Here is a 25,045-nt window from a genome sequence, read left to right on the forward strand (position 1 = left end):
CTATTGATATAAATGTGCCTTTCAGAGAAGGACATTGCCTCTCTGCCTAGCTGAGCGAGTCCCCTACAATTGGGAGGTAGCCAAACTCGTTCCCAGAGTCTCTCCTCTTTCCGTCCCGTTCTCTCAATCCGGGGGCGGGAATTACCGGGTGGGAGAGACCGTGCATGGAAATGAGGTTGAAAAGCGAAAAAAAAAACACAGAATACCTTGTCGACAACCGAAGAAAGACCAACATTGCATTACAAACGCTGAAATACGCAGTGAGATCAACCTTGCAGTTATTTCAGTTACTGCTGAAATACAGGTGAGAGGAAAAAGCATGTTCTAAACGTCCTAAACCCGCAATACTGTAAGCCCCCATCTCCCCTACCCACCCCCTACCCCAACATTTTTCAAAGTCGTACTTACAAAATTGCTAATTCCAACTACAGTAGTCACAGCTACTTTATATATGGAATTATTTAATAATATTAAATGACAGTGTAAATATATTACAAACAGTTAAAATCGGTTAGAATGTCATGAACGCTAAAATGTGATTAAACATGTCAATGAGAAATATTTATAAGTTAAAAAAGGACATATAGCAATGAAGCAATAAAAAAATAATGAGGCTCGTTAAGAATTGATCCATCCACGTGAAATTAATTGTTTAGATCAATTTTTAACAAGCTTTGTTATTGTTTTATTATTTCGTTGTTTTATGTCCTTTTTAACTTCAGAAATACTTATCACTGACATGTTTTAAATCCAATTAATTACAAGTAACTCTGTCATAATGAGTATTTAAACTCTTTGAAATTATTCCTCCATTTTGTCATTCAGTTCAGTATGGTTTACAGTCGATTTTAAACAATGACGGTTTTGTAATTAGAGAAATTAAATTGTTCTCAATACTAAACGTATCATGTTATCTGAAGAACGAAAACTATAGGAATGAAAGGACAAATTCTAGGATTTCATGTCGTCAGGTCATACTGGAGTAAACATGGCCACAAGTCGGGTGTCCACAAACTTCTCCAACGTCTTGTCAATTCTTCATCTGATTTTTACAATCCTCGCCATTGCAATTCTCTCGTACAAGGTTTATTACCTGGAAAGCGAAATTTACTTCATTCGAAAGGAGATTTCTAGCCGAGAGCTGAGTGCGATTCAGACAACTCCATTGTCTAGAGCTTTAACCAGTGAACAGCACAGAAGCAGACGAAATCGCAGGGTTAATCAGAAGAAGTTTGAATCGTCTTCAACAGATCAGCTCCAAACAGATTGATGCAGAAGATACTGAAAAATATGCGGGTAAGTAAATATTTTTCATTGCTAGCTTCAACGTTATCTAGTTCTTCTAGTTATCTGATTTATTTGACTAAGATGTGTGCCTATGTAGTCGTCGCAATTGTCGATGCAGAAGTGACTTGTTAAAACAACGATGCTTTGAACGGAAAAAAAGTGTTCTATATGCGTTTCGTACAATAAAGAATTAAAAATTGATTCAATTCCAGCGGTCGGAAGAGTGGATCGTCAATCAGATATGTCGGCCCTTTACTACATTTAAAAAAGGCGCATCTCAAAGTGAGGCCAGAGGTTTATAGTCAATGTAAACACTGGGTCAAATCCCTGTCTACCGGATCTTGCCTTTTTCCTTCTTGAAATAAGTCAGTCTTTCATAGTTTCGTATACTGATAAAAACATATTTGTAATTTCTTCTTCTTCTTCTTCTTCTTCTTCCTCTTCCTCTTCTTCTTCTTCTTCTTCTTCTTCTTCTTCTTCTTCTTCTTCTTCTTCTTCTTCTTCTTCTTCTTCTTTTATTTCAGGTCGTTAACAACACAGGCAACGGAACTGGGAAGCTTATCTGCATGAGACGTTAAGAGCCGCACGACAAGGGTTAATATTCAATTATACCAATTTATAAAGTATGTATATTCCATACCGTGACTATGTCTCACAAGAAAACAAATCGCGGTCTTCTATCCGATTATAATAATAATGAAATCAAATAGATATCCAGGCTAAACTTCATGTAAACTTCATGAACGCTGCTTCCGTCGTTTCAAGAAAAGATAGTTTCATTTGCTTTCATCCACAATTACTCTCAGAGTATCCACCCCGTTCCGCTTTTGTCATCGCCGAACGTTCAAGAACTAACTAACAAAATACTGCGTATTTTTATTTTAATCTTCAATCAATACTTAATTCGCTTTAAGCAATACTTCTCACAATAACCTTGGGAGTTCTTGCGTAGCTTGGCTTCGACCTCCATGTAACATAACTAATAAGCTGCAGTATTAGCTTAGTTATCTTTAAAATATAGTTATTTTAAGTTTTGAGTTTGCTCATTCAGTTACGTCTGACATTCTCAAAGTTCTTAAGATATGTGCCCATGGTTTAGTTGCAAACATTTGTCATTTAAGGTTACCCGGGACCTTCAGAGGTGTCTTCAGAGGTGTCTCGCGTCCAAGCGATGTGGCGCGTCCGGTTTAAACTGTAGATACCTGAACCCTCATATCAAATTAAAGCTTATAGAGCTGGCTATCCAACTAAACCAAGAATTTTGAAATAAAATGAATTGCCGAATTTTTAGCGTTGTTTACTCGAATAAATTTTTTTCACTTGGAGGAGCCACTTCAAAGAGCTAAAAATCAAAAGGAATTTGTTCGTTTGCCTTTAAATTTGGACAGTAGCTAGTTTAACATATAAACAACAAAAACGTGTCTGCGAATTTTTTCTTTCGAAATATTTTTTCTCCGAGAGCGATTTTTGTACGATTACTCCACATTTTTTTCATCCTATTTTGAAAATGCTCTATAATTTTTCACTGCGATTGAATATAGCAAAACGCCGACACGTTTTTTTAGCGCTTTAGTTCCGGAAACTGAGGAGCAAATTAAATTAGCAAAAAACAAAATTCACTTTGACTTGTAGCTTTAAAAAGGTGATTCAGACGGTTGCAATTAGAGGTCGTGAAAAATTCGACAATTTATTTTATTTCAAAATTCTTGGTATGGTTTGATAGTCAGCTCTATAAGCTTTAATTTGATATAGGGGTTTAGGTATCTACAGTTTAAATTGGACGCGCTACATCGCTTAAACGCGAGGCACCTCTGAAGGTATCGGGTAACTTTAAGTCAGTTGGAGAAAAGTACTCAGTTGTCCAGTGTCGTTAGTATTGGAGCAGGCAAAGTAAAAAAGAAAAGAGAATGCTACTGAAACCCCTCTTGAGAATTTAGTTCCTTCTTGCTGAAGTCAGTCAGAGGACTACTTTAAAAGACTAACCATTTGCACAAGTTTTTTGCACATTTTGGCCATCTCTATTCCCATAACCTTTACTGTAGGATCTTCACAAATCCTAAACATCTTACTATATCACAGTAGGTAGCTGTTTTAGACTACATAACTTTGGGTTATCAGGCTTTGAAACACTAACGGTGACTTTCACATATGTCTTCTCTTACCCTGGCCCCAGTTGTTCAAAGGCCGGATAACTTTATCCGGTGGATAAGGCGCTTTTCAGGTTCTAAAAAATACTTCACGTTGAATGTTGTCCAAGGTTTTCGTACACTCCCAAACTAAGCTGTGGTTACAGTGTTCATATTCGCTTGTACAAGAGGAAATACTGAAATCTTTGCACAGATTGAAACTGTCGGATAGTGACTTATCCACTGGATAAAGTTATCCGGCCTTTGAACAACTGGGGCCAGGTCCACAGGGTCCCAGTGGCACACCAGGTCCCCGCGGTCATCGTGGTCGCCCGGGTATAACAGGAAAAATCGGGCCACCTGGAAGGAAGGGATCACGTGGGGCTCCGGGGAAGAGCCCAAGTATAAATATAACGGTTATTGAAAATCTTGTCAAGGAAATGAACACTCAAGGAGAGATCACGAAGTTTGGTGAGTAAGACTCCGATCAAGTTGTTTAATCACAAAAAAAATATACTGTGAAAAGTTCACTTCCTTTCTGAAATAGAAATCTGACTTTTTAGCTTCTTTGTATCCTGTTATAGTGAAAAAGAAGCTGTCTGCCCTATGATTGGCTAAAATGCTTTGCTTTATCAGAGCATTAAACATGAAAAAAAAAATCGCGATCTGCACTGAATTCAATTCGAAGTCGTAGCAAATTTTAGCAAAAAGTCAGTTAGAACATTTTTAGAAATTTTTTTTGAATGTACAGATCTACACCGTGCTTTTGAAACAATAAAGATAAAGTCTGAAGAAATAAAGATATGAAAACGCAAGGGAAAACCGTATCAGTTAAATTGTCATAAGACAGTATGGCACTTTAAGAACACTCTTTGGTTTTTGCTTGAGCTTGGTGTCCTCAGGCGTCCGAAATATTTTCTCCCAACATCTGGTCTATAAGGTATCTTTTACCCATGTTTACGCTTTTCTTTATTTAACCAACAGCTCCCCCACGGTTCACCAACAAACTTTCATCGCTTATTTCCATTGAGGAGGGCGGGAATATATCACTTACGGTTTCTGTATCCGGGAATCCAGCACCAAAGATCACGTGGTCGGTGCAAGGTAAAACCCATGAAGAACAAAGTCGATGCAAGATTACCGCTGACAAATTTGAGATGAGTGAAGTCCGCTTTGAGAAATGATCACGTGCCGCGCTGAAAATTTGTTTGGTGATCGAGAGGCGGGAGTAAAACTTATTGTTTTTGGTAAGTTTTTTTCGATAGTAATAAAATTTTAAAGAATTTTAAACCAATTTTTGTGTCTGCTCGTTTTTTAGCTAAACTTAAACCAAAGTAATCTTATCTGGCTATTACAAAAACAAAAAAGCGCAACCAGTTAGAGCAAGAAACCTCATCACTCAAATGCGGTAAGACGTGAAACTAGTCACCGGCAAAGCGAACGAAAAGAAGCAACTGGCGCCAAGCGCGGGAAAACATGCAACCAGCACCAGAGGCAGGAAAACATGATACTGATGTCATGCACAGGAAAACATGCGACTGGTGACAAGCGCGGGAAAACATGTAACTGCTGCCAGATTCTCCATAACAAGAGAAGGTTTATCTTTCATTTAATGCTGATTGTTCAGAACTAAATAAGCATCTCTGTTCGTACATTACTCAAGCATTTTGCAGCTATCACAGAAGAGCGCAAGAAGAGCAAACCAATAATTGGACTTTTCAGCGTTAAACTATTTGTGACCAATAGTTTATTTCTAGTTTTCTCAGGCATCTTAATGCGTTGTGGAATTAAGTTCTGTCGCCGTCTTTTCGACTCTACTGAAACAATTTTACTATTTTCGAAAAGGCCCACTTTTAAGCAGCGCAAAAGCAAATCCTATCAAAATATAATTTGTAACAAGGCATTTCAGATTTCACCACCTCACAAAACGGTTCAACAAACTGAAAGAGCAAAAGTCATAAGTTAATGTTTCCGTATTTTTACCATACGGGCACTCCAAGGTTTCCCAAGTCTCCTTCTGATCAAATGATTGGCTATTTGGGGAAAGAAACAAGATTACAGTGTGACGCCATAGGTCACCCCACCCCTGAGGTACAATGGACAAGATCTCCCCTAACCCCCTTCCACAGGGGCGCACCAAAGTGAAGAAGGACGGCCTTTTTATTAATAACACTGAAAGTGGTGACGGGGGCTTGTACATATGTACTGTGACGAACAAATACGGAATGATCCTTCATGGAACGTTTCTGAAAGTCAAGTCAGTTGGTAAGTGAAATGTTCAGAAGCATTTATCAACTGGTTTGAATGGTGGTAAAATGTAGGAAGTATTCTTTGGAAAGCCCCAATATTTGTTTTCAGGTTGGTAAAATCTTAGCTTGTAGTTTTCGAACAATCTTTTATGCTAAGCAGTTAGGAAATAGGCAGCTCTCGAACTCTTATTTGTTGGCTTTAGCGTATCAGGTGGGCTTAGCAATTCTTCAAGTCTAACGGCTAAGAAAAAGGCGACCACGTGGTCGGTGCTAAGAAAAAGCCTCGAGTTCCATCTTTTTTTCTTCGAGGCTGCATCCGCTTGTAAGGCAAGCACAAACAGAATATTTTTAAATCTAGGGAAATCAAATATAAGCATGCAGGTGTAACTACTTAGTAAACTGAAGCAAACACCACCGCAGACTTCTTGTTTTAAAGTGCACTAATGCTTGAACTTATTTTCTATCAAGAACCGCCTGTTTTCTCCTCAAACCCGCCGGCTTTAATCATGGTATCAAGCATTACATCCTCCATTCGAATCAACTGTTCCGCCAAGGGGTCACCTTTGCCCAATGTCACGTGGTACAAGAATAACGTCAGCATGGAAGTCATCCAGTACGTCACCAAACAAGAGCTCACCAGCGAGCTTGTGATTGGTCAGTTTCAGCCATCGGACCAAGCCACGTATACGTGTGTTGCTCGTAATGTATATAACGATATAGTGAAGACAACTTCAAAGATAGGTGAGGCATCAAATATTTCATTGGCGCACATATATTGCAAAGATATGAAATACTGTTATTTTAAATATTGGTCTGCTATCTATTTATTTATGAGTGATGGTGTAGCTGTTAGTGGTCTTAACCCAGCGTGTACTAATAGATACCAGCGAAAACAATTGAATGTGGCCACGGACTGGTGCGGTTTTTAGGGCTTAAATTTACTTATATATTTCTCACGGACAAAGAAAAAAAGGAGATATGCGTGTGCTAATAATATAGATCACCCCATAACTCCACCAGGGTACATCGTTAACGATTCACACTTTGCACAGGTTTCTCAATCGAATGTATATGTTGTGGTTCAATTTTATCCTTCATTTAAATTTTAATTTCCATTGTTTCAAACCCATTATCATACAGTACCATAATCAAGAACAAAAGGAAGATAAAATTTAAATCAAGGATAAATTTGAACCACAACATAAGTATACTTAAATAAGAACTCCAAATAACAACAAATAACAGCAACAACTCCAAATCTTTTCATGGGACTCATCCATCGACTTTAGGGCAAAAAAAATAATATCTGTTAGAAGTGAAGGATTCCATTCCCTATTTGTATGTAAACAGCAAAGTTTTGACAGAAAACGGTGAATGTTGCCAGCTCGTCACTGTCTTTTTCATGTCCAATTTGTGTCCTCTTAGCGATAGAAAATCACGAATGTTACACGGTCTCTTTCATTCCAGTTTTAAAAATAATGCATTATATGTTAATTGTTTTCGTCTAGTTCTACCCAACTGTGGCGATCCAGTCAGACCAAACAATACAGTTGTTATCAGCACGAATCACTGGGCAGGGGGATATGTCAGGTACCTTTGTCATACAAGATATACCATGTTTGGTCCTGCTGTTAGAAGGTGTTTGTCCAGCGGTCAATGGAGTGGAAATGAACCAACATGTGAGAGTTTGTTAATTGATAAAACATGAACCATCAACGATATGACAATTTTCCAGTTAGCAGGAAAATTCTGATGCGCTCAGATCACCAGCACATCACAAAAACATAGCAGGTGTTAATCATACTTTGTAACGTTCGTGGAAATGACGAATCAGTATCTCTTTATATTATATAGACAGAAGTGTTTTATCGGAAAATACACCACTCGTAAAATTCATACGAAACTACATCCGGGACTCGAGTGGCTTCTATTCAATATCTTCACAAGTAAGGATAATGATGACCTCATTTTCATGGTTGTTTGTGCAAACAGTCGTTAAAAATGGGGGCGATGTATTTGTCTATATAATAAAAAAAATTACATATGGTGGCTTGGAGATATGAATTTTATTTTGTCATGTTACAAACAACATTTGACTCACTCGCTGCGCTCGTTCGTAAAATATTGTTTTCACCACTCGAAAATAAAATTTATATCTCCGCGCCGCCGTGTAATATCCTTTATGTGTCGTTCATGGAAATGACGAACGTATCTCTTTGTATCGTTCATGGAAATGACGAAAGTATCTTGCATTTACGGCCGCTTTCCCTGCCGTGTAGAGGAGCGTTGTTCAAATAGTGACTCACTGACAATGTATTTCTTTGCCTTTATTTCTTTTGGCAATTTTTTAGTCTGTTTTTCTTAACTGCTATCAGGCTTTAATTTCGTTTCGCTTGGTAAACCATTCCCGTTCTAGCCCGTGAACAGGTTCCCAAAGTGGCACATAGGGCGAAGAGACCGGAGAGCGGGAACCGAGCGCGGTCTGGGGGCGAGAAAGAAAGGGAGGGAAATAATAAGAGCACAGCTTCAATTGAGCGTGGCAGCAGGTAGTGTTTTTCAAGACACTTAACAAAACAATATATCCACCAGAATACTTTCTCTTTAAATTGTATTTTAGGTACTGACAAACCTGAGTACGTTCGTTACACGGCGATAACAGATAGCACAAGACACCGGTACTTCACTAATAGCCACCACTGGGCTTGTGACAGAGATCTGCCTGAGGGCTGGTACAGGTTTATGACCGGAAAGCGCATGAACACACAATGTACGCGGCACAGGATATGTTGGATGGTTAAACGGAGAACATCCGTCTGTCGAGGAAGGGAGGGTCACTCGACAAGTGTGTTTCAGCAAAACAACATATAATTGTTGTCAATATCATACATATATACAAGTACTAAACTGCGGTTCGTTCTATGTCTTCAAACTGAATGCCCCACCAGCCTGTGATCTTCGCTACAGTGCCGAATAGAGAACAAAGAGCCTGTCTCCTCTACTGAGCGCAAAGTGCAAGGCACCATGGGGAGGCAAAAGACGCCAGGCTGATTTGCATAATAAGAGAGGCGTCTGGGTACGAGGCAGATCTCACCTTTTTTCGGTGGTAAAAACTTTTCTATTTCTATTATCTGTACAGGAATTTTCACACATTCGTATATTTTTCGATTATGATTACCATTGCGACTCATTATTACTCATGAGTCACTTATTATTAAGTTTTCCAGCTTTATTGGTCATTCCAATTAATAAATAAAAATGAACTACAAAAGAACAAGTGAGTAGTAATATATAAATATGAAGTAAAATAGAGACCAAAAGGGTTAGCAAGAACGGGATATGATACTCATGCGGGGTGCAACCCCAACCTAAGAAAAGTAGAGTAAAAATTACAAATGAGAACACTAATAAACACGGTGGCACGGGCAGTCGCGGGAGGAGAACCAGGTGCAAGACATGTCTGTGTCAAAGGTGGTATCTAATAAGGTAAAATAGGTAGCACGTAGAAAATACTTAAACTGGATAATTTGTCAGGAGAGGCTAGATTGCAAATAGTATTCCAGGGTTTTACAGTTTTTACAGTATCGAGAAGTAAGAGGCTTGTTTACTGATCAGAGGATAGTTACCCATCCTCGGAGACCCAGGCTCCTGATTTCGCCCGTGGACTCTTCGCCCCATCCTGACTAACTTCCTCTGGGTATCCGACTGATGACACTGATTTTCCGAGATTTTCTTCAAATTCGCTAAGCTGTATTGTTGCAAAACATTGCCCTTCAAAAATTGCTGAATTTTAGTTGGGTAAGTTTTTTGTCCGCGTAGATGTCAAAGCCAGAATTTTTAAACGAGTTAGTACGTTTTCTTCCAATGTCTGTCTCAAGTGACACATTGTTAGTGGTAAAATGTAATGGAGTTAACCTCTTTGAAACCAAGACCCATACGACAGTATCGAGTGTCCACATTAACGTGGGTTCCCAGTACTGAAACAGAAGCCATAAGCTATCTGTCTATTTCTTAGGAGACGAGGATCTGCATTAATATCTTTGTGAAGGAAAACTTTGTTGTATAGTTTATAGTTGCGCGCCCAGGGTACTGTGCTGCCTTTTTCTTGCTGTTGTTATCCGTTTCAACTGCTAAATGAAAATGACTCAGCAGCTTTGGAAAGCGCGGAGTTGTTAAGTATGGTACTTACATGCATGATTGATTATAGGTGAAAACCGGATTGAAGACCGTGTATACTACACAGGAAAGCACTCGTGATTCAGTCCCATCAATTTAATCAAGCTACCAGGTACAATAGCCTTATGGGTACAAAGCATGTAGGTCCAAAATACGCTTCTTCAAGAGCCACAATCAGTTCTACTGATTCCCCAGTTTGGACCGGGTGTCATCAGAAAGTTGTTAACACGGATATAAAAAGGGATCTTCAGATTTGACTAGGAGTACGAGATTAAGTAGGAGTGTACGACTTTTCAAATCCAGTTTGCGTGGTTTATATAACCGCTTATCACACCAATCTTGTTTTTAGGGTCTTCTTATCTGCTGGTAAACAAAAGGAAGAAGCGATAGTTCTGGAGATGTGACTGATTTGAAATTTAAAAGTAGTACTCGTACCCTAATCTGAAGGTTCATAAAGTTACCCCTAAGTAGTCCGAACCAGACAAACAAAGTTAATACCCCCAGGTCCGACGCCAGCGCTCACTCTTTTCGGTAAATCAGGAGCCTCTTGGAATAGACTAGTAATAGTTTTCACTAGAGTTGCCCCCGCTTTTGAAGATCTGTTTAACACCTGTATATGGTTTTTACGGGATATAAATACTGTGCATACGAATTTTAAAAAAGAAACGTTTGAATATCTATTGAAGTTAACATCCATGTAACTGGTTAGCGTATTTATCTGTAAATTTGACATTGAAAACTATTACAGTCATACAGTTTTGTTTTGTGAAACAGCAACGTATTGTATGTATAATTACCTACAATATATTATCCATAAATCAGTTGATATAAATGATTTCAATTGTAAAGTTGATATTCTGTGTAACAGGAATGTGTTGTACGTTAAAAATTTGAGTAATTGTTGGGAAAATCACTATAATAACCATAACAACAACTAAACTTGCAACAATGTATAAATCTATCAAAATATGATCATCTGCAGTATATTTATGTATAAATCAGGCAATATAAATCTATTTCAATTGCTGCTCGAAGATGTGAACTCGTGGTTTGAAAGGCTGCTTAAGATGGCGAAAGACGTGAAGTCGTGGTTGCAAGACCTTGACACGCTGTAAGAAGATGGCAAAACGCTATGGTTGAAATGCGATTCTATTCAGTGCTGTTGAATGCTTTTGAATTAAAATAAATCACTGAACTGCAAAATATTTGCCCTGAAACGGTGCTCGAAGATTTGAACTCGTGGTTTGAAAGGCTGCTAAAGATGCAGAAGATGGCGAAACGTGACTTCATGATTGCAAGTCTGACTTTGACACGCTGCTAGAAGATGGCAAAACGCGAACTCGTGGTTGCAAGACCTTGAAACACTGCTAGAAAGAACTCGAAATGCTGCTAGAGGACGACAAAAACGCAAACTCTTGCTCGCAAGACCGTCAAACGCTGCTCGAAGACCTCGCTCGTGATTGCAGAATGACAGCTACCCGACAGCAGCTTGCGCGCTTGCTGAAATATTACCCGAGACGACCGTGCGCGCCTAGTTTGATCAAATCGAGTTTTTTTTCGCATACTAACAAATTTACTTACAGTACTTACTTTCTTACATTTTGAAATTCCTTATATGTATACACGCGGGGAATCCTAGGGTGCCTCCTCGGGTTTTGGCCCAGAGGCCTGCGGGGGCAATTATACACAGTCAGCGGGCAATGGCGCCTCCAAATCTGTTCATTTGTCTTAAGGGTCACCGGCAAAATATAAAACTGTCAGTTCTGTCTAACTCTACACAGCGGTGGAAACAGCTTACCAGTAGCTTGTTGGTTTTGGGAAGCACTTTGATTCTCTTGCTCCAAAAACCTTTATGCGCGCGCGAGTTCTATTAATAATGTTCTCTGCTCGTTGAATGTCGATCAAATCGAAGAGGAGAGACCCCGGGAGCAAGGTTCAAAAGCGGAAAAAACACAATGCAAACGCAAACGCTAAAATACTGTGAGAAAAAAATTGTCTAAGCCCGCAATACCGTAAGCCCCAATCCACCCCCCACCCCCACCCCCAACACTTTTCAAAAGTCTTACTTAAAAAGTAGTTGACACCCACTACAGGAGTCCGCTTGAATATCGAATCAATTAATTAAGCACGATGTCTACTAATACAGAGGTATTTTTGCGCAATTTATTGCTATGCGGGAAAAGCACATCTTAACAATGGCTATTGGAATCCAAAAAGAAAAATGGTGTAACCACGCATCTTTTAGAGATAATTAAGAAACAAGAATTTTCAAAAGTGATAAAATACAAAGCAATGTATGGCATTTTTTTATTAAATTGAAGCTTTATTATCTCTGAAAAACGCATAATTACCTCCAATTTTCTTTCTAAATATCAAGAGAACTCGCTAATTTCTGCTTTCCCCCCTCGCAAAAATATTTTTAGTAGACACCACCAATCGGAAACCCGAGTACCTCGAGATGTGCAGAACGTATGCCGGCGCAGTAACAAAAGTAGGCACCGTCCGTTTAATAAATAATATTTTAATTCAATATATTTTAAGTAACTCTGCTTTAATGAGTGTTTTAACTCTTTGAAATTATTACTCCTCCTTTTTCTCCTGTTCAGCTCAGCAAGGTTTACAAACGATTTTTGATCTATGACACGTATGTAACTGAGAATTGTTCTGCTATTAACTGAGTATCATGTTACCTGAAGAACGAAAAGTACGTGAAAGGATCGATTCTAGAATTTCATACCGTCGGGTCCGTTACTGGCGTAAACATGGCCACAAGTCGGGTGTCCACAAACTTGTCCACCGTCTTCACAGTTTTCCATCTGATTTTTACAATCCTCGCCATTGCAATTCTCTCGTTCAAAGTTTGTTACCTGGAAAGTGAAATTTACTTCATTCGAAAGGATATATCTAGCGGAGAGCTGAGTGCGATTCAGACAACTCCATTGTCTACAGCTCCAACCAGTGAACAGAACAGAAGCGGACGAAATCGCAGGGTTAATCAGAAGAAGTCTGCATCGTCTTCAACAGATCAGCTCCAAGTAGAATGTATGCAGAAGATACTAAACAATATGCAGGTAAGTAAATATTTTTCATTGCTAGCTTCAAGGCTCTAGTTATCTGATTTATTTGACTAAGATGTAGTCGTCGCAATTGTCTATGCGGAAGTGACTTGTTAAAACAATGATGCTTTGAACGGAAAAACCAGATAATAAAAAACTAAAAATTGGTTCAATTCCAGCGTTCGAAAGAGTGGAGCGTCAATGGATATGTCGGCCCTTCATAACATTTGAAAGGCTCATTTCAAACTGAGGCCACACTGGATTTATAGTGAATATAAACACTCGGTTAGATCCCTGTCTACCGGATTTTGCTCCGGTTTTTCTTCTTGAAAAAAGTCAGTCTTTCATAGTTTCGTACAGTGATAAAAACATATTTTAATTTTCTTCTTCTTCTTTTGTTTTAGGTTGTTAAAAACGTAGGCAACGGAACTGGGAAGCTTATCTGCATGAGAGGTTAATATTCAATTATACCAATTTATATTCCATACTCACCTTCACAAGAAAACAAATCGCGGTCTTCTATCATAATAATAATGAAATCAAATGTATATCTAGACTAAACTTCATGTATAATCCATGAACGCTGCTTCCGTCTTTTGTTTCAAGAAAAGATACTTTGATTTGCTTTCATCCACAATTACTCTCAGAGTATCCAACCCGTTCCGCTTTTGATATCGCCGAACGTTCAAGAACTTACTAATAAAATACCGCGTATTTTTATTTTAATCTTAAAACAATACTTAATTCGCTTTAAACAATACTTCTCACAATAAACTTGGGAGCTCTTGCTTAGCTTGCCTTGGACCTCGCTTTGTGATCTTTAAATGTAGTTCTTTCTGAGTTTTCCCCAGTTATGTGTGAAATTCTCAAAGTTCTTAAGATACGTGTCCACGGTTTAGCTGTAAACATTTGTCAGTTGGAGAAAAGTACTCAGTTGTCCAGTGCATGTCATTAGCATTAGAGCAGGTAAGAGTGAAAGCCCTCTTGAGAGTTTAGTACCTCTTTGCTAAAGTCAGTTTGTGGAGAATTTTTAAAGGCTAACCATTAGCACAAGTTTTTTGCACATTTTGTCTCTCTCTATTCCCATAACCTTTACTGTATGGTCTTCACTAAATTTCAGACAATATTTCTAAAGATCTTACTATGACTTATTTATCTCCCTACTATATCACAGTAGGTCGCTGTTTCAGACTACATAACTTTGGGTTATCTCTGAAACACTAAGGGTGACTTTCACTTTTTTTTTTCTGACCCAGGTCCCCAGGGTCCCCCTGGAGCACCAGGTCCCCACGGTCCACCAGGAGCACCAGGTCCCCGCGGTCGTCGTGGTCGCCCGGGTACAACAGGAAAAATCGGGCCACCTGGAAGGAAGGGATCACGAGGGACTCCGGGGAAGAGCCCAAGTATAAATGTAACGGTTATTGGAAATCTTGTCAAAGAAATGAACACTCAAGGAGAGATCACAAAGTTTGGTGAGTAATTTAAAAATCTGATCAAGTTGTTTAATCACTAAACTATTCTGTGAAAAGTTCACTTCCTTTCTGAAATAGAAACTGACTTTGTGGCTTCTTTGTATCCTGTTATAGTAAAAAAAAAAGTACCTGTTTACCTTCTGACTGCTTAAAATTCTTTGATTTATCAGAGTATGAACCATGAAAAAAAACGCGATCTGTTGTCAATTAAATTCGACTCACGAGGCGAAAACCCTTCCTTAGAACATATTTTGTAATAATCTGTTCATGTTGTCCTTCAGCAGCATGGTTAAAAATATATAAAAAGGCCTTACACTGCTGTTTAAAGACTAAAAACTGAAATCCAAGCTTTCGCCGATCAACGGCATCATCAGGGATGAGAAAATATTCCGCGCGCGCTATATATATATATATATCGGGATATATATACAAAGAGAGTGTAGCTAGGGTGAAGGGTGAAATGTGTAAAAAATGTGACGTATGTGTGAAAGCGATAGAAATAAACTGCGAGCGTTATACAAGGTTCCAATGATGGATTGTAGTGTCTAAAATTAAATATTAAAATAGCAGTTCCGCAAATTCAGTACATTCCTCTCGGGAATTGAGTGTCGGCTTGTATTTTCTGATATAAAATGCTTCGTAGAGGCGTGGATTAGCGGGATCGTTTTCGCTCATAATAATTTTGATGTTAATGCCTTTATGGTCGTTGTTCTGGCAGGAAGAGATGTGTTTTTTGACGGGGACCTAATGATAAACCCTTACAAGAGATATGTAGACGACATCTATCTCCAAACGACAAATGAAGAAACAGCTGACCACTTCCACAAGATAATAAACAATGTGCACCCTAACTTGAAATTTGAAATCGAAAAACCACAAGCAACACCGAATGGCCTGTCGCTGTCGTTGCTGGACTTCAAAGTCACCATATCACAGGATGGCAACAGCTCTTTTGAATTCTACAAAAAGCCAGCCAAGAAACCACTATTTGTCTCCTATCAGTCAGCCATGCCAACCAAATCCAAACTCAACTTCATTCGCAACGAGAGAAAACGCATTGAAGACAGATGCTCCTCAAACACATCCACAAAACAACACCTGGGCGCATTCGATGACATCCTTCGCCTTAACGGTTACCCAGGGAGTAGTATAGAGCAAACTAAATGCCCACAAAATCTTCAACGCAACTCTCAGCCTACCGGCACGGAGTGGTCGTACCTTAAGATCCCTTACATTTCTGAGCGACTCAATCACAAGATCACTAACATTTTTAGAAAGGAAAACATCCCAGTACACGTTGCCCACAAGTCCTACACGCTCAGACAAGCCCCATCCCACACCTCAACGGAGCGCAAATGCACCAAAGACAAATGCCCCATCGCTAACACCGGATTGTGTTTACGAAGAAATGCAGTGTACCAGCTCACGTGCAACAGCTGTGATCAACATCACATTGGTAGCACAACACGCTTCAACCATGACCGCGTAAGAGAACACATCCATAACGATAGCTCCTCCGTCAAAAAACACATCTCTTCCTGCCAGAACAACGACCATAAAGGCATTAACATCAAAATTATTATGAGCGAAAACGATCCCGCTAATCTACGCCTCTACGAAGCTTTTTACATCAGAAAATACAAGCCCACACTCAATTCCCGAGAGGAATGTACTGAATTTGCGGAACTGCTTTTTTAATATTCAATTTTAGACACTTCAATCCATCATTAGAACCTTGTATAACGCTCGCAGTTTATTTCTATCGCTTTCACACATACGTCACATTTTTTACACATTCCACCCTTCCCCCTACACTCTCTTTTTATATATATTTTGGAATGTACAGATCTACACGGTGCTTTTGAACCAATAAAGATAAACTGTGTAGAAATAAAGATATGAAAACGCAAGGGAAAACCGTATCAGTTAAATTGTCATAAGATTAGTATGGCACTTTAAGAACACTCTTTGGTTTGTGCTTAAGCTTGGCGTCCCGAGTAATGTTTTTACCCAACATCTTGTCTGTAAAGTATCTTTTACAAATGTTTACTCTTTTTTAATTTAACCAACAGCTCTCCCACGGTTCACCAACAAACTTCCATCGTTTATTTCCATTGAGGAGGGCAGGAATGTGTCACTTACGGTTTGTGTATCCGGGAATCCAGCACCAAAGATCACGTGGTCGGTTCAAGGTAAAACCCATGGAGAACAAAGTCGATACAAGATTACCGCTGACAAGTTTGAGATAAGCAAAGTCCGCTTTGAGGACCAGGGAATAATCACGTGTCGCGCTGAAAATCTGTTTGGTGTTCGAGAGGCAGGAGTAAAACTTATAGTTTTTGGTAAGCTTTTTTCGATAGTAATAAAATTGTGAAGAATTTTAAACCGATTTCTGTTTCTGCTAAGTTGTTTTAGCTAAAGTAAAACCAAGTAATCATATTTGATCCTTACAAAAACAAAAAGGTGCAACCAGTTAGAGCAAGGAACCTCAGCAATCAAATGCGGTAAGACGTAAAACTAGTTCAAAGCGCGCGAAAAGAAGAAACTGTCGCCAAGCGCGGGAAAACATGCGACCAGCGCCAGAGGCAAGTAAACATGGAACTGATGCCATGTGCAGGAAAACATGCCACCGGTGACAAGCGCTGGAAACATGTAACTGGTGCCAGATTCTCCATAACACGAGAAGGTTTATCTTGCTTTAAATGCTGATTCTTCAGAACTAAAGGGAGCATCTCTGCTCGTACATTACTCAAACATTTTGCAACTATCACAGAAGAGCCCCAGAAGAGCAAACCAATAATTGGACTTTTCAGCATAACTATTTGTGACCAATAGTTTATTTCTAGTTTTCTCAGGCATCTTATTACGTTGTGGAGTTAAGTTCTGTCGCCGTCTTTTCGACTATACTGAAACAATTTTACTATTTTCGAAAAGGCCCACTTTTAACCAGCGCAAAAGCAAATCCTGTCAAAATATAATTTGTATCAAGGCGTTTCAGATTTCAACACCCCACAAAATGGTTCAACAGACTGAAAGAGCATAAGTCATAAGTTGATGTTTTCGTATTTTTACCGTGCAGGCACTCCAAGGTTTCCCAAGTCTCCTTCTGATCAAATGATTGGCTACTTGGGGAAAGAAACAAGATTACAGTGTGACGCCATAGGTCACCCCACCCCTGAGGTTCAATGGACAAGATCTCCCCTGACCCCCCTTCCTCAGGGGCGCACCAAAGTGAAGAAAGATAGCCTTTTTATTAAAAGCACTGAAAGTGGTGACGGGGGCTTGTACATATGTACTGTGATGAACAAATACGGAATGATCCTTCATGGAACGTTTCTGAAAGTCAAGTCAGTTGGTAAGTGAAATGTTTAGAAGCATTTATCCCATGGTGGTAAAATGTAGGAAGTATTCTTTGGAAAACCCCAATATTTGTTTTCAGGTTGGTAAAATCTTAGCCAGTAGTCTTCGAACAATATTTTATGCTTAAATTTATTTACAAATTTCTGGCGGAAAAGAAAAATTAAAGAACTATGCGTGTGCTAATTAGATCACTCCATAACTCCACCAGGGTGTATCGTTAACGATTCACACTTTGCACAGGTTTTTCAATGGAGTGTATATGTTGTGGTTCAATTTTATCCTTAATTTAAATTTTAATTTCCATTGTTTCAAACCCATTCTCATACGGTACCATAATCAAGAACAATAGGAAGATAAAATTTAAATCAAGGATAAATTTGAACCACAACATAAATATACTTCAATAAAAATGGGTGGGTACATGGTGGCTAACAACTTCAAATCTTTCGCCAGCTCGTCACCGTCGTTTTCATGTCCAATTTGTATACTCTTAGCGATAGCCGAATTACGAATATTACACAGTCTCTTTCATTCCAATTTTAAAAATAATGCATTATATGTTAATTTTTTCGTCTAGTTCTACCTAACTGTGGCGATCCAGGCAGACCAAACAACACAGTTGTTATCAGCACGAATCACTGGGCAGGAGGATTTGTCAGGTACCTCTGTCATCCGGGATATACCATGTTTGGTCCTGCTGTCAGAAGGTGTTTGTCTAGTGGTCAATGGAGCGGAAATGAACCAACATGTGAGAGTTTGTTAATTGATAAATTATGAACCATCAACGAGCGAGCCGAGCGAGGTCTGGGGCGAGAAAGAAAGGGAGGGAAATAATGAGAGCGCTGCTTCAATTGAGCCTGGTAGCAGGTTAGTGTTTTTCAAGACGCTTAACAAAACAATATATCAACCGGGATATTACCTCTTTAATTTGTACTTTTAGGTACTGACAAACCTGAGTGCGTTCGTTACACGGCGATAACTGATAGCACAAGACACCGGAGCCAGTACTATAATAGCCATTTCTGGGCTTGTGACAAAGATCTACCTGAGGGCTGGTACAGGTTTATGATCGGAAAACGCATGAACACACGATGTTATCACAACAACTACTGCGGTACAGGATATGTTGGCTGGTTAAACGGAAAACATCCGTCAGTCGAGGAGGGGAGGGTCACTCGAAAAGTGTGTTTCAGTACTTCAACATCAAATTGTTGTCCTTATCATACATATATACAGATACTAAACTGCGGATCGTTCTATGTCTACAAACTGAAATCCCCACCAACTTGTAAACTTCGCTACTGTGCCGAATAGAGTACACAGAGTCTGTCTCCTTCATAGGCCCTTCGCTTTTGAATGAGCGCAAAGTGCTAGGCAGATCTCCCTTTTTTCAGTGGTAAAAACTTTTCTATTTCTATTATCTGTACAGGAATTTTTCTTATTTTCGTGCATTTTTCGATTATGATTACCATTTTGACTCATTATTACTCATGAGTCTTATTATAAAGTATCGGGAAGTAAGAGGCTTGTTTACTTATCAGAGGATAGTAACCAATTCTTGGAGACCCGGGCGCTGGCTCCTGGTTTCGGCCGTAAAGTCTACGCCCTATCACGCCTATCTGCTTCCGGGGCTCCGAGGATGATAGTTTCCGATAATTCTTCAAATTTGCGAAACTGTATTATCGCAAAACATTACCCTTCCATTTTTTCCATAAGTTGAGAAAGTTTCTTGTCCATGTAGATGTCAAACAAAAAAAGAAAAGGTCTGTTTCATTTATGCAAATGACATGTGAGTCGTAAAATGTAATGTAACCGCGACATACCACAGTGCAGAGTGTCCATATTAGGAGGGTATACGTATTAGAGTGGTAGAGTTAAGGAGTTTGAAATTTTGATCTTTTAATTAGGGAACAACTGAACTGTCGGTAACAAGATTGTAACACGAGAAAGAGTGTTTCATCCGGTTTCCAAAGTAGAAAGGTCAAAAGGACCTTCGTGCATGTATCCAACAGTTACAGACAATGTCACAATGCCATTGTAGATTAATGTTTTATTTGAGATAAAATAAATAAAAACTCCTTCAACAGCGTTTCGTCCATTCAATTTTTACGTTTTGGGCATACATGTACCACACGCGAAATTTTCCACCGCAAAACGACTTGAGAAAAGACCACTAAAATTACACACCGACGGTGTAGAGAGGCAGCCAATCATGTCCAGTTTAAAAGATTGAACAAGTCACGTGACTCATCATTGCCGGTGCTTTGGTCTAATTCATATAACATGAAATTACTAGAAGAATTACTTCTCCCTAACCCCACCGGTATCAGTTTTGTTAGATTTTCCCTATGATCTGCGAGAAAACAGTTTGATACCTGTCTGGAAAAAAGCAATACAAAGCAACGTAAAAACACGATGACAGAACTATTGTAGCTTTAGTCACTTGTTTCTGATAAAAGAACGACGAGTTAGCCGTGACCCCAGTATCATCCTCCACTCGTCGAGTAAAGTCTGAACACCTTCCTTCGCTAGTATCATCTAACCCTTTTTCCTCTCCAAAACACTGGTTTTCGTTTTTCATTTCCCAGAACACTACTGGCTGACCGACGGAGTTTTTTCCTTTCCTTGACATGAGCGCGGATTTCTTCGTTCTTTCGCGTCTCTTTGTTACTCTACACAGAGAAAAGCACAAAGCATTCATCAGCCTACAAGCTTTATACTTAAAATCTTCTTGAATGACCAGAATCGTGGTTAATATAAACACAGATCTAGCTTCACACGAACTGATCGAACCTCGGATCAGTTAATATGGATCCTGTGGAGGAAATCCAAGCGTGACCGAGCAATACTTTCCTGTGGTAATTTTTATTAAGCTGTACAAGGTGGTTCTAAATTTTACGTCTGTGAATGAAATTCTGAACTGGCAAAAAAATTCTGAAATGGAAAAGTTACTGAGCAATACTTTCCTGTGGTGCTGTTTATTATGCTGTGCAAGGTGGTTCTAACATTAGAGTCTGTAGATGAAATCCTAAAGTGTGACCATTCAAATGAAAGCTACTGAGCAGTACTTCCCTGGCTGTAGTGCTGTTTATTATGTTGTACAAGGTGGTTCTAACTTTTGTGTCGGTGGATGAAATCCTTAAGTGTGACCATTCAAATGAAAGCTACTGAGCAATACTTTCCTGTGGTGCTGCTTATTATGCTGTGCAAGGTGGTTCTAAGATTTGAGTCTGTAGATGAAATCCTAAAGTGTGACCATTCAAATGAAAGCTACTGAGCAGTACTTTCCTGTGGCGCTGTTTATTATGTTGTACAAGGTGGTTCTAACTTTTGCGTCGGTGGATGAAATCCATAACTGTGGTGCTGTTAATTACGCTGTAAAAGGTGATTCTATTTTTTTAGTCTGTACCGTACCATACAAGGTGGCCCTAACTAAGGGGCATGACAAAATCCTAAAGAGTGACCATTGAAATAAAAGCGTCAAGCAAAAGTTCCCTTTTGAAATGTTCATTTGTAAACCCTTTAAACCCTAACAGTGATCAGCATCAAATTTCTCCATGTGATTCACTGCTTATCCATCCCCTGAGGTCGTGAGAATTAAGGATATGATCACCCAAAATGATTTTCTTGATGTTTTAATGACTTCTGCCCAGTACTTTTATAAAAAACTTTGGGGACAAGCTAGGAGAATTTGTTCTTAGATGTTAGGGGTTAAAAATGTTTAAAATATTACTCGCCTTGGCCCGCTGTTTTAAGCTTTTCGGTGTGAGAGGTTTACAGAGATTCATCAATTCATCAACATTACTGATATAGAATTATATTATATAGAATTATATTTTTAATTATTATTATTATTATTATTATTATTATTATTATTATTATTATTATTATTATTATTATTGTTATTATATAAAAGAATTATATTCCTCTTACCTTTTTCACTTGGAAAGTAATCTCCCTTTCACCTAAGGTTGAACCTGTGGACCTAACAACACCAGAACTTTCCTCGCGTTGCAAACGCTCTCCAAGAGATACCCTAGAAAAAAAGAAACAAAATTTATAAATAATCTGCTGTGAACACACAATTTTGCTTCACAGCACCACAATTTGTCTGAAACATTGTTGCTTCAGGGACGCAAATTTGCTTCAGAAGCATGCTTAACCAACTGAGAAAGAACTACAACAGCTTAGCCACGTGAAGGAAACAAAATGTTTCCGGATAATTGTTCCAAGTTTAGCCAGGCCATTACTCTACATCTCTGTTATTTATTACGAGCAAGCACCTGAGACATATTCGTTTTCTTTCTTGTTGACACTTGTTTCACCTAGCGTGTATCAGGGAAACACGGGCAAAACAAGATCACAAAACGCCGAAGGTGTTACAGGATAATTACTTGCTGGAACTTGCTAACGAAAACAAAATGTTTACTAAATTACGAGTCTCGGTTAGTTAAGGTTACGGTAAAGTAAACTATTTTCCTTGCTCAGTATTAGTGACTAAGCTAGGAACCATGGAACCAGAGTGCTAACCACATGTAAACCTGGCTTAAACCAGCTAGGAAGACGGGATCAACAACCCCTCCCCTCTCCCTACCGCCCCCCCCCCCCCCCCACCCAGCAAGACCACCACCTCATCGCCTCTAATACAGCAACTTACTTCTTTTGTTTCAAAGCTGATGTCGTTTTAGCTGATTTCACGGTTCTGAAGTTCTCCCCGGATTTCAGTTCGTAAAACTTTGGTTTCCTGTTCACTCGTTTCTCGTCACTGTTTTTCGCTTCTCTTCGTTGTCTCTTCAGTTCCTCGCGCCATTCCCTCTCGTCCTCCGAGCTGCTTGATTCCTCTTCCTCGCTGGGACGGCCTTCAGGTTCCTACAAATAAAGAACGCTACAGTTAAAAATGCTTGCTTGTTTGCATCCGAACCACATGAGTTAACAACTAGAACAGTTTTTGAGCATAGTCCAGCTAGTATCACATCACACGATGCAATGTTACAACACAATGACAGACGCTTTCGAAATATATATCATAGCATGCACAAAGTATATCACATGTTATTAAAAACTGGATCATTGCAATTCCAGGGAATTGATTGGCTTAGCGGCCATGGTATATGAGCCACTATACCATGCCCGAGAAATAGCGACCATTGTCTTCTCGTTGTTCTTGCAAAGCGAAATCAGCAAGATCTAGTAATATTTCTTGATTGTTTTTTTTTTTTAATAAAACAATTATTCCACTCGCGCTTATTGGATATGAGACGATTATAGCCAACTCGGCGCTATGCGCCTCGTTCGCTATCTATCATCTCATATCCAACGCGCACTCGTGGAATAATTGTTTATTAGTAGACATAGTATAGCAGTAGAAGCTCTTTTTGTGGGGAGGAAGGAAATACCACTCCCTTAAAAACGACTGCCTGGTAAGCTATCTGTAGCTCAGTAGTTAGAGCATTCGCCCAGTTTACACAAGTTTGTTTTTCCCACCACAAGTCCAAGTTTAAACTTTTATCATCCTTCGAGATTGTTGTCGCTTAAGAGTTTTACAGCTCACCTCAATTTCGTCAAATTGCTCAAGCAAGGTTTCCTTTTGCTTCTGCCGTTTTTGTCTTTCTCTGTCGTGCTTGGACACCTCTGGGTGAAGAAGTTTGTATTCCTGCAAGGGACATGAAGCACAGGCGCATTTATTGCCATTACATGGTGTCAGGAGACCATGCATTGCTAAAGAGAATTGCATCCCATACATTCACTTATTTTCCCTCAATCCATTTATAACACGTCGTCTTTATTACGTTTCTTATACTTTTACCAGAAATTAAACTAAGATTCGTGGAGGCGGGTGGTCTAGTGGTTAACGCGTCGGACTTTCGATCTGACGGGCGAACAATCGGAAGGTCGGTGATTCGAGGCCAGGTTGGTCTCTTCATTGCTGTGTTGTTCCCTTAGACAAGAAACTTTGCTCCACATTGTCTCTCTTCACCCAGGTGTATAAATGGGTACCGGCGGCATACTGCTGGGGGTAACCCTGCGATGGACTAGCATCCCAACCAGCAGGAGGGGGGGAATACTCCTAGTTACTTCATGCTACAGTAACCGGGTTAAGTTCCGCCCGTGAGGGCCACTTAGGTTCGTAGTGCGACTTTACCCTATGTTAATTTAAAGTGAGATTCAGAGGAACTGAATTCAAAATTATTACAATAAAGGTGACAAAGACTTCAATAGACTACAGCAAAGTGCCATAACTGCATCATGTTGCTATCATGTTGTTAATGCAGAGTCCGTCACCCTACCTCGCTTTCCTCGTCCACTTGGAAGTCTGGGTTGGAAAACATGGCTGAGAACCTTTCATCCCCCAAGGGATTGCTGACGTCAGAAGCCTGAAAAACATCAACTCGTCTTGATAACTATCGTGTAGAAACGGAAAGATTTTGATAAATACCGTTCAAGGCATACAGTCGCTACAAAAAGGTATCAAACACGATTAACCAAGTAACAAAGTGCAGAAAACAGGCAACCCTCAATAGACCTAGGTGTCAAGCGTGGGGAAAAAATGCAACCGCCAATGGGAAAAATGTCCCCGCATGTGAATACAACATATTTTTTTATTGGCTTAGTAAGAAAACAACACTGTCGCTTTTCTTTTTTAACGGGGCGAAAATGAACGAGAGTTACCAAACGATGAAGCCGGTCTGGGTAACGTGAGTTTAACAAGAGTTTTATTGAACAGATTTCATGCTTTAAAGCAAACTTACTTTAGCTGTCTGTTTTTCTGTGTCTTCCTTCTCGTCTATCAATTTTTCAACCAAGCTTCGGTTTACTTTGGGGAGTTTCTACGGACGAAAAGAAAGGAGTTTTATAAATGGCCCAGTTTTCGTAAGGCTTGTTCTATGTATAAAGTCGACGTTCATTTAATGGGCCATTTCCGAGTTGCTGTGACTAACCCCTCACTATGAAAGCGAGGTTAAGTGCAAAACTTTTCATATGAAAATTAGTTTTGTTTGGATATGAATGAAAACTAATTTTGATAACAAAAACCTTGCACTTAGCCTCGCTTAGCCTCATAATGAGGTTCAAAGCAACTCGGAAATGGTCTATTTAACAATTATTCCACGAGCGCGCGTTGGATATGAGATGATAGATAGCCAACGAGGCGCGTAGCGCCGAGTTGGCTATAATCATCTCATATCCAACAAACGCGAGTGAAATAATTGTTTTATTAAAAACAATAAAGAAATATTGCTAAATCTTGCCGATTTCGCTTTCAGAAAACCACCAGAAGACAATTTAATGGCCGCTATGGTATAATAGCTCATATACCATGGCTG

The 25,045-nt window shown here is 39.3% G+C and overlaps 1 protein-coding gene and 2 pseudogenes across 3 annotated transcripts in view; 2 read left to right on the forward strand and 1 right to left on the reverse strand.

Annotated features, from left to right (window-relative positions):
- LOC146463008 (hemicentin-2-like) overlaps nt 1-19,812 on the forward strand; it is a 51,460-nt gene extending 31,648 nt beyond the window's left edge. Inside the window, exon 16 of the mRNA XM_085084992.1 lies at nt 18,664-19,812. Within this exon, the coding sequence (XP_084941118.1) occupies nt 18,664-19,037 (374 nt within the window). The 3' untranslated portion in view covers nt 19,038-19,812. The remainder of the gene's footprint in view (nt 1-18,663) is intronic.
- LOC146463009 (uncharacterized) lies at nt 972-19,812 on the forward strand (annotated as a pseudogene). Its single transcript, XR_014857018.1, has 8 exons — nt 972-1,296; nt 3,704-3,884; nt 4,398-4,658; nt 5,402-5,678; nt 6,131-6,403; nt 7,171-7,341; nt 8,280-8,762; nt 19,118-19,812. The product of XR_014857018.1 is annotated as an uncharacterized LOC146463009 (transcript).
- On the reverse strand, nt 19,757-24,546 carry LOC146463010 (nucleolar protein 10-like; annotated as a pseudogene). The gene is made up of 6 exons (XR_014857014.1): nt 24,473-24,546; nt 24,011-24,097; nt 23,275-23,376; nt 22,381-22,592; nt 21,657-21,759; nt 19,757-20,395 (listed from the first exon to the last, which is right to left on the reverse strand). The product of XR_014857014.1 is annotated as a nucleolar protein 10-like (transcript).
- Nucleotides 24,547-25,045: the final 499 nt, after the last annotated feature.

This window comes from Pavona decussata, unplaced genomic scaffold, assembly GCF_977016875.1.
Source record: "Pavona decussata unplaced genomic scaffold, jaPavDecu1.1 SCAFFOLD_182, whole genome shotgun sequence".
NCBI classification, from domain to species: Eukaryota; Metazoa; Cnidaria; class Anthozoa; order Scleractinia; family Agariciidae; genus Pavona; species Pavona decussata.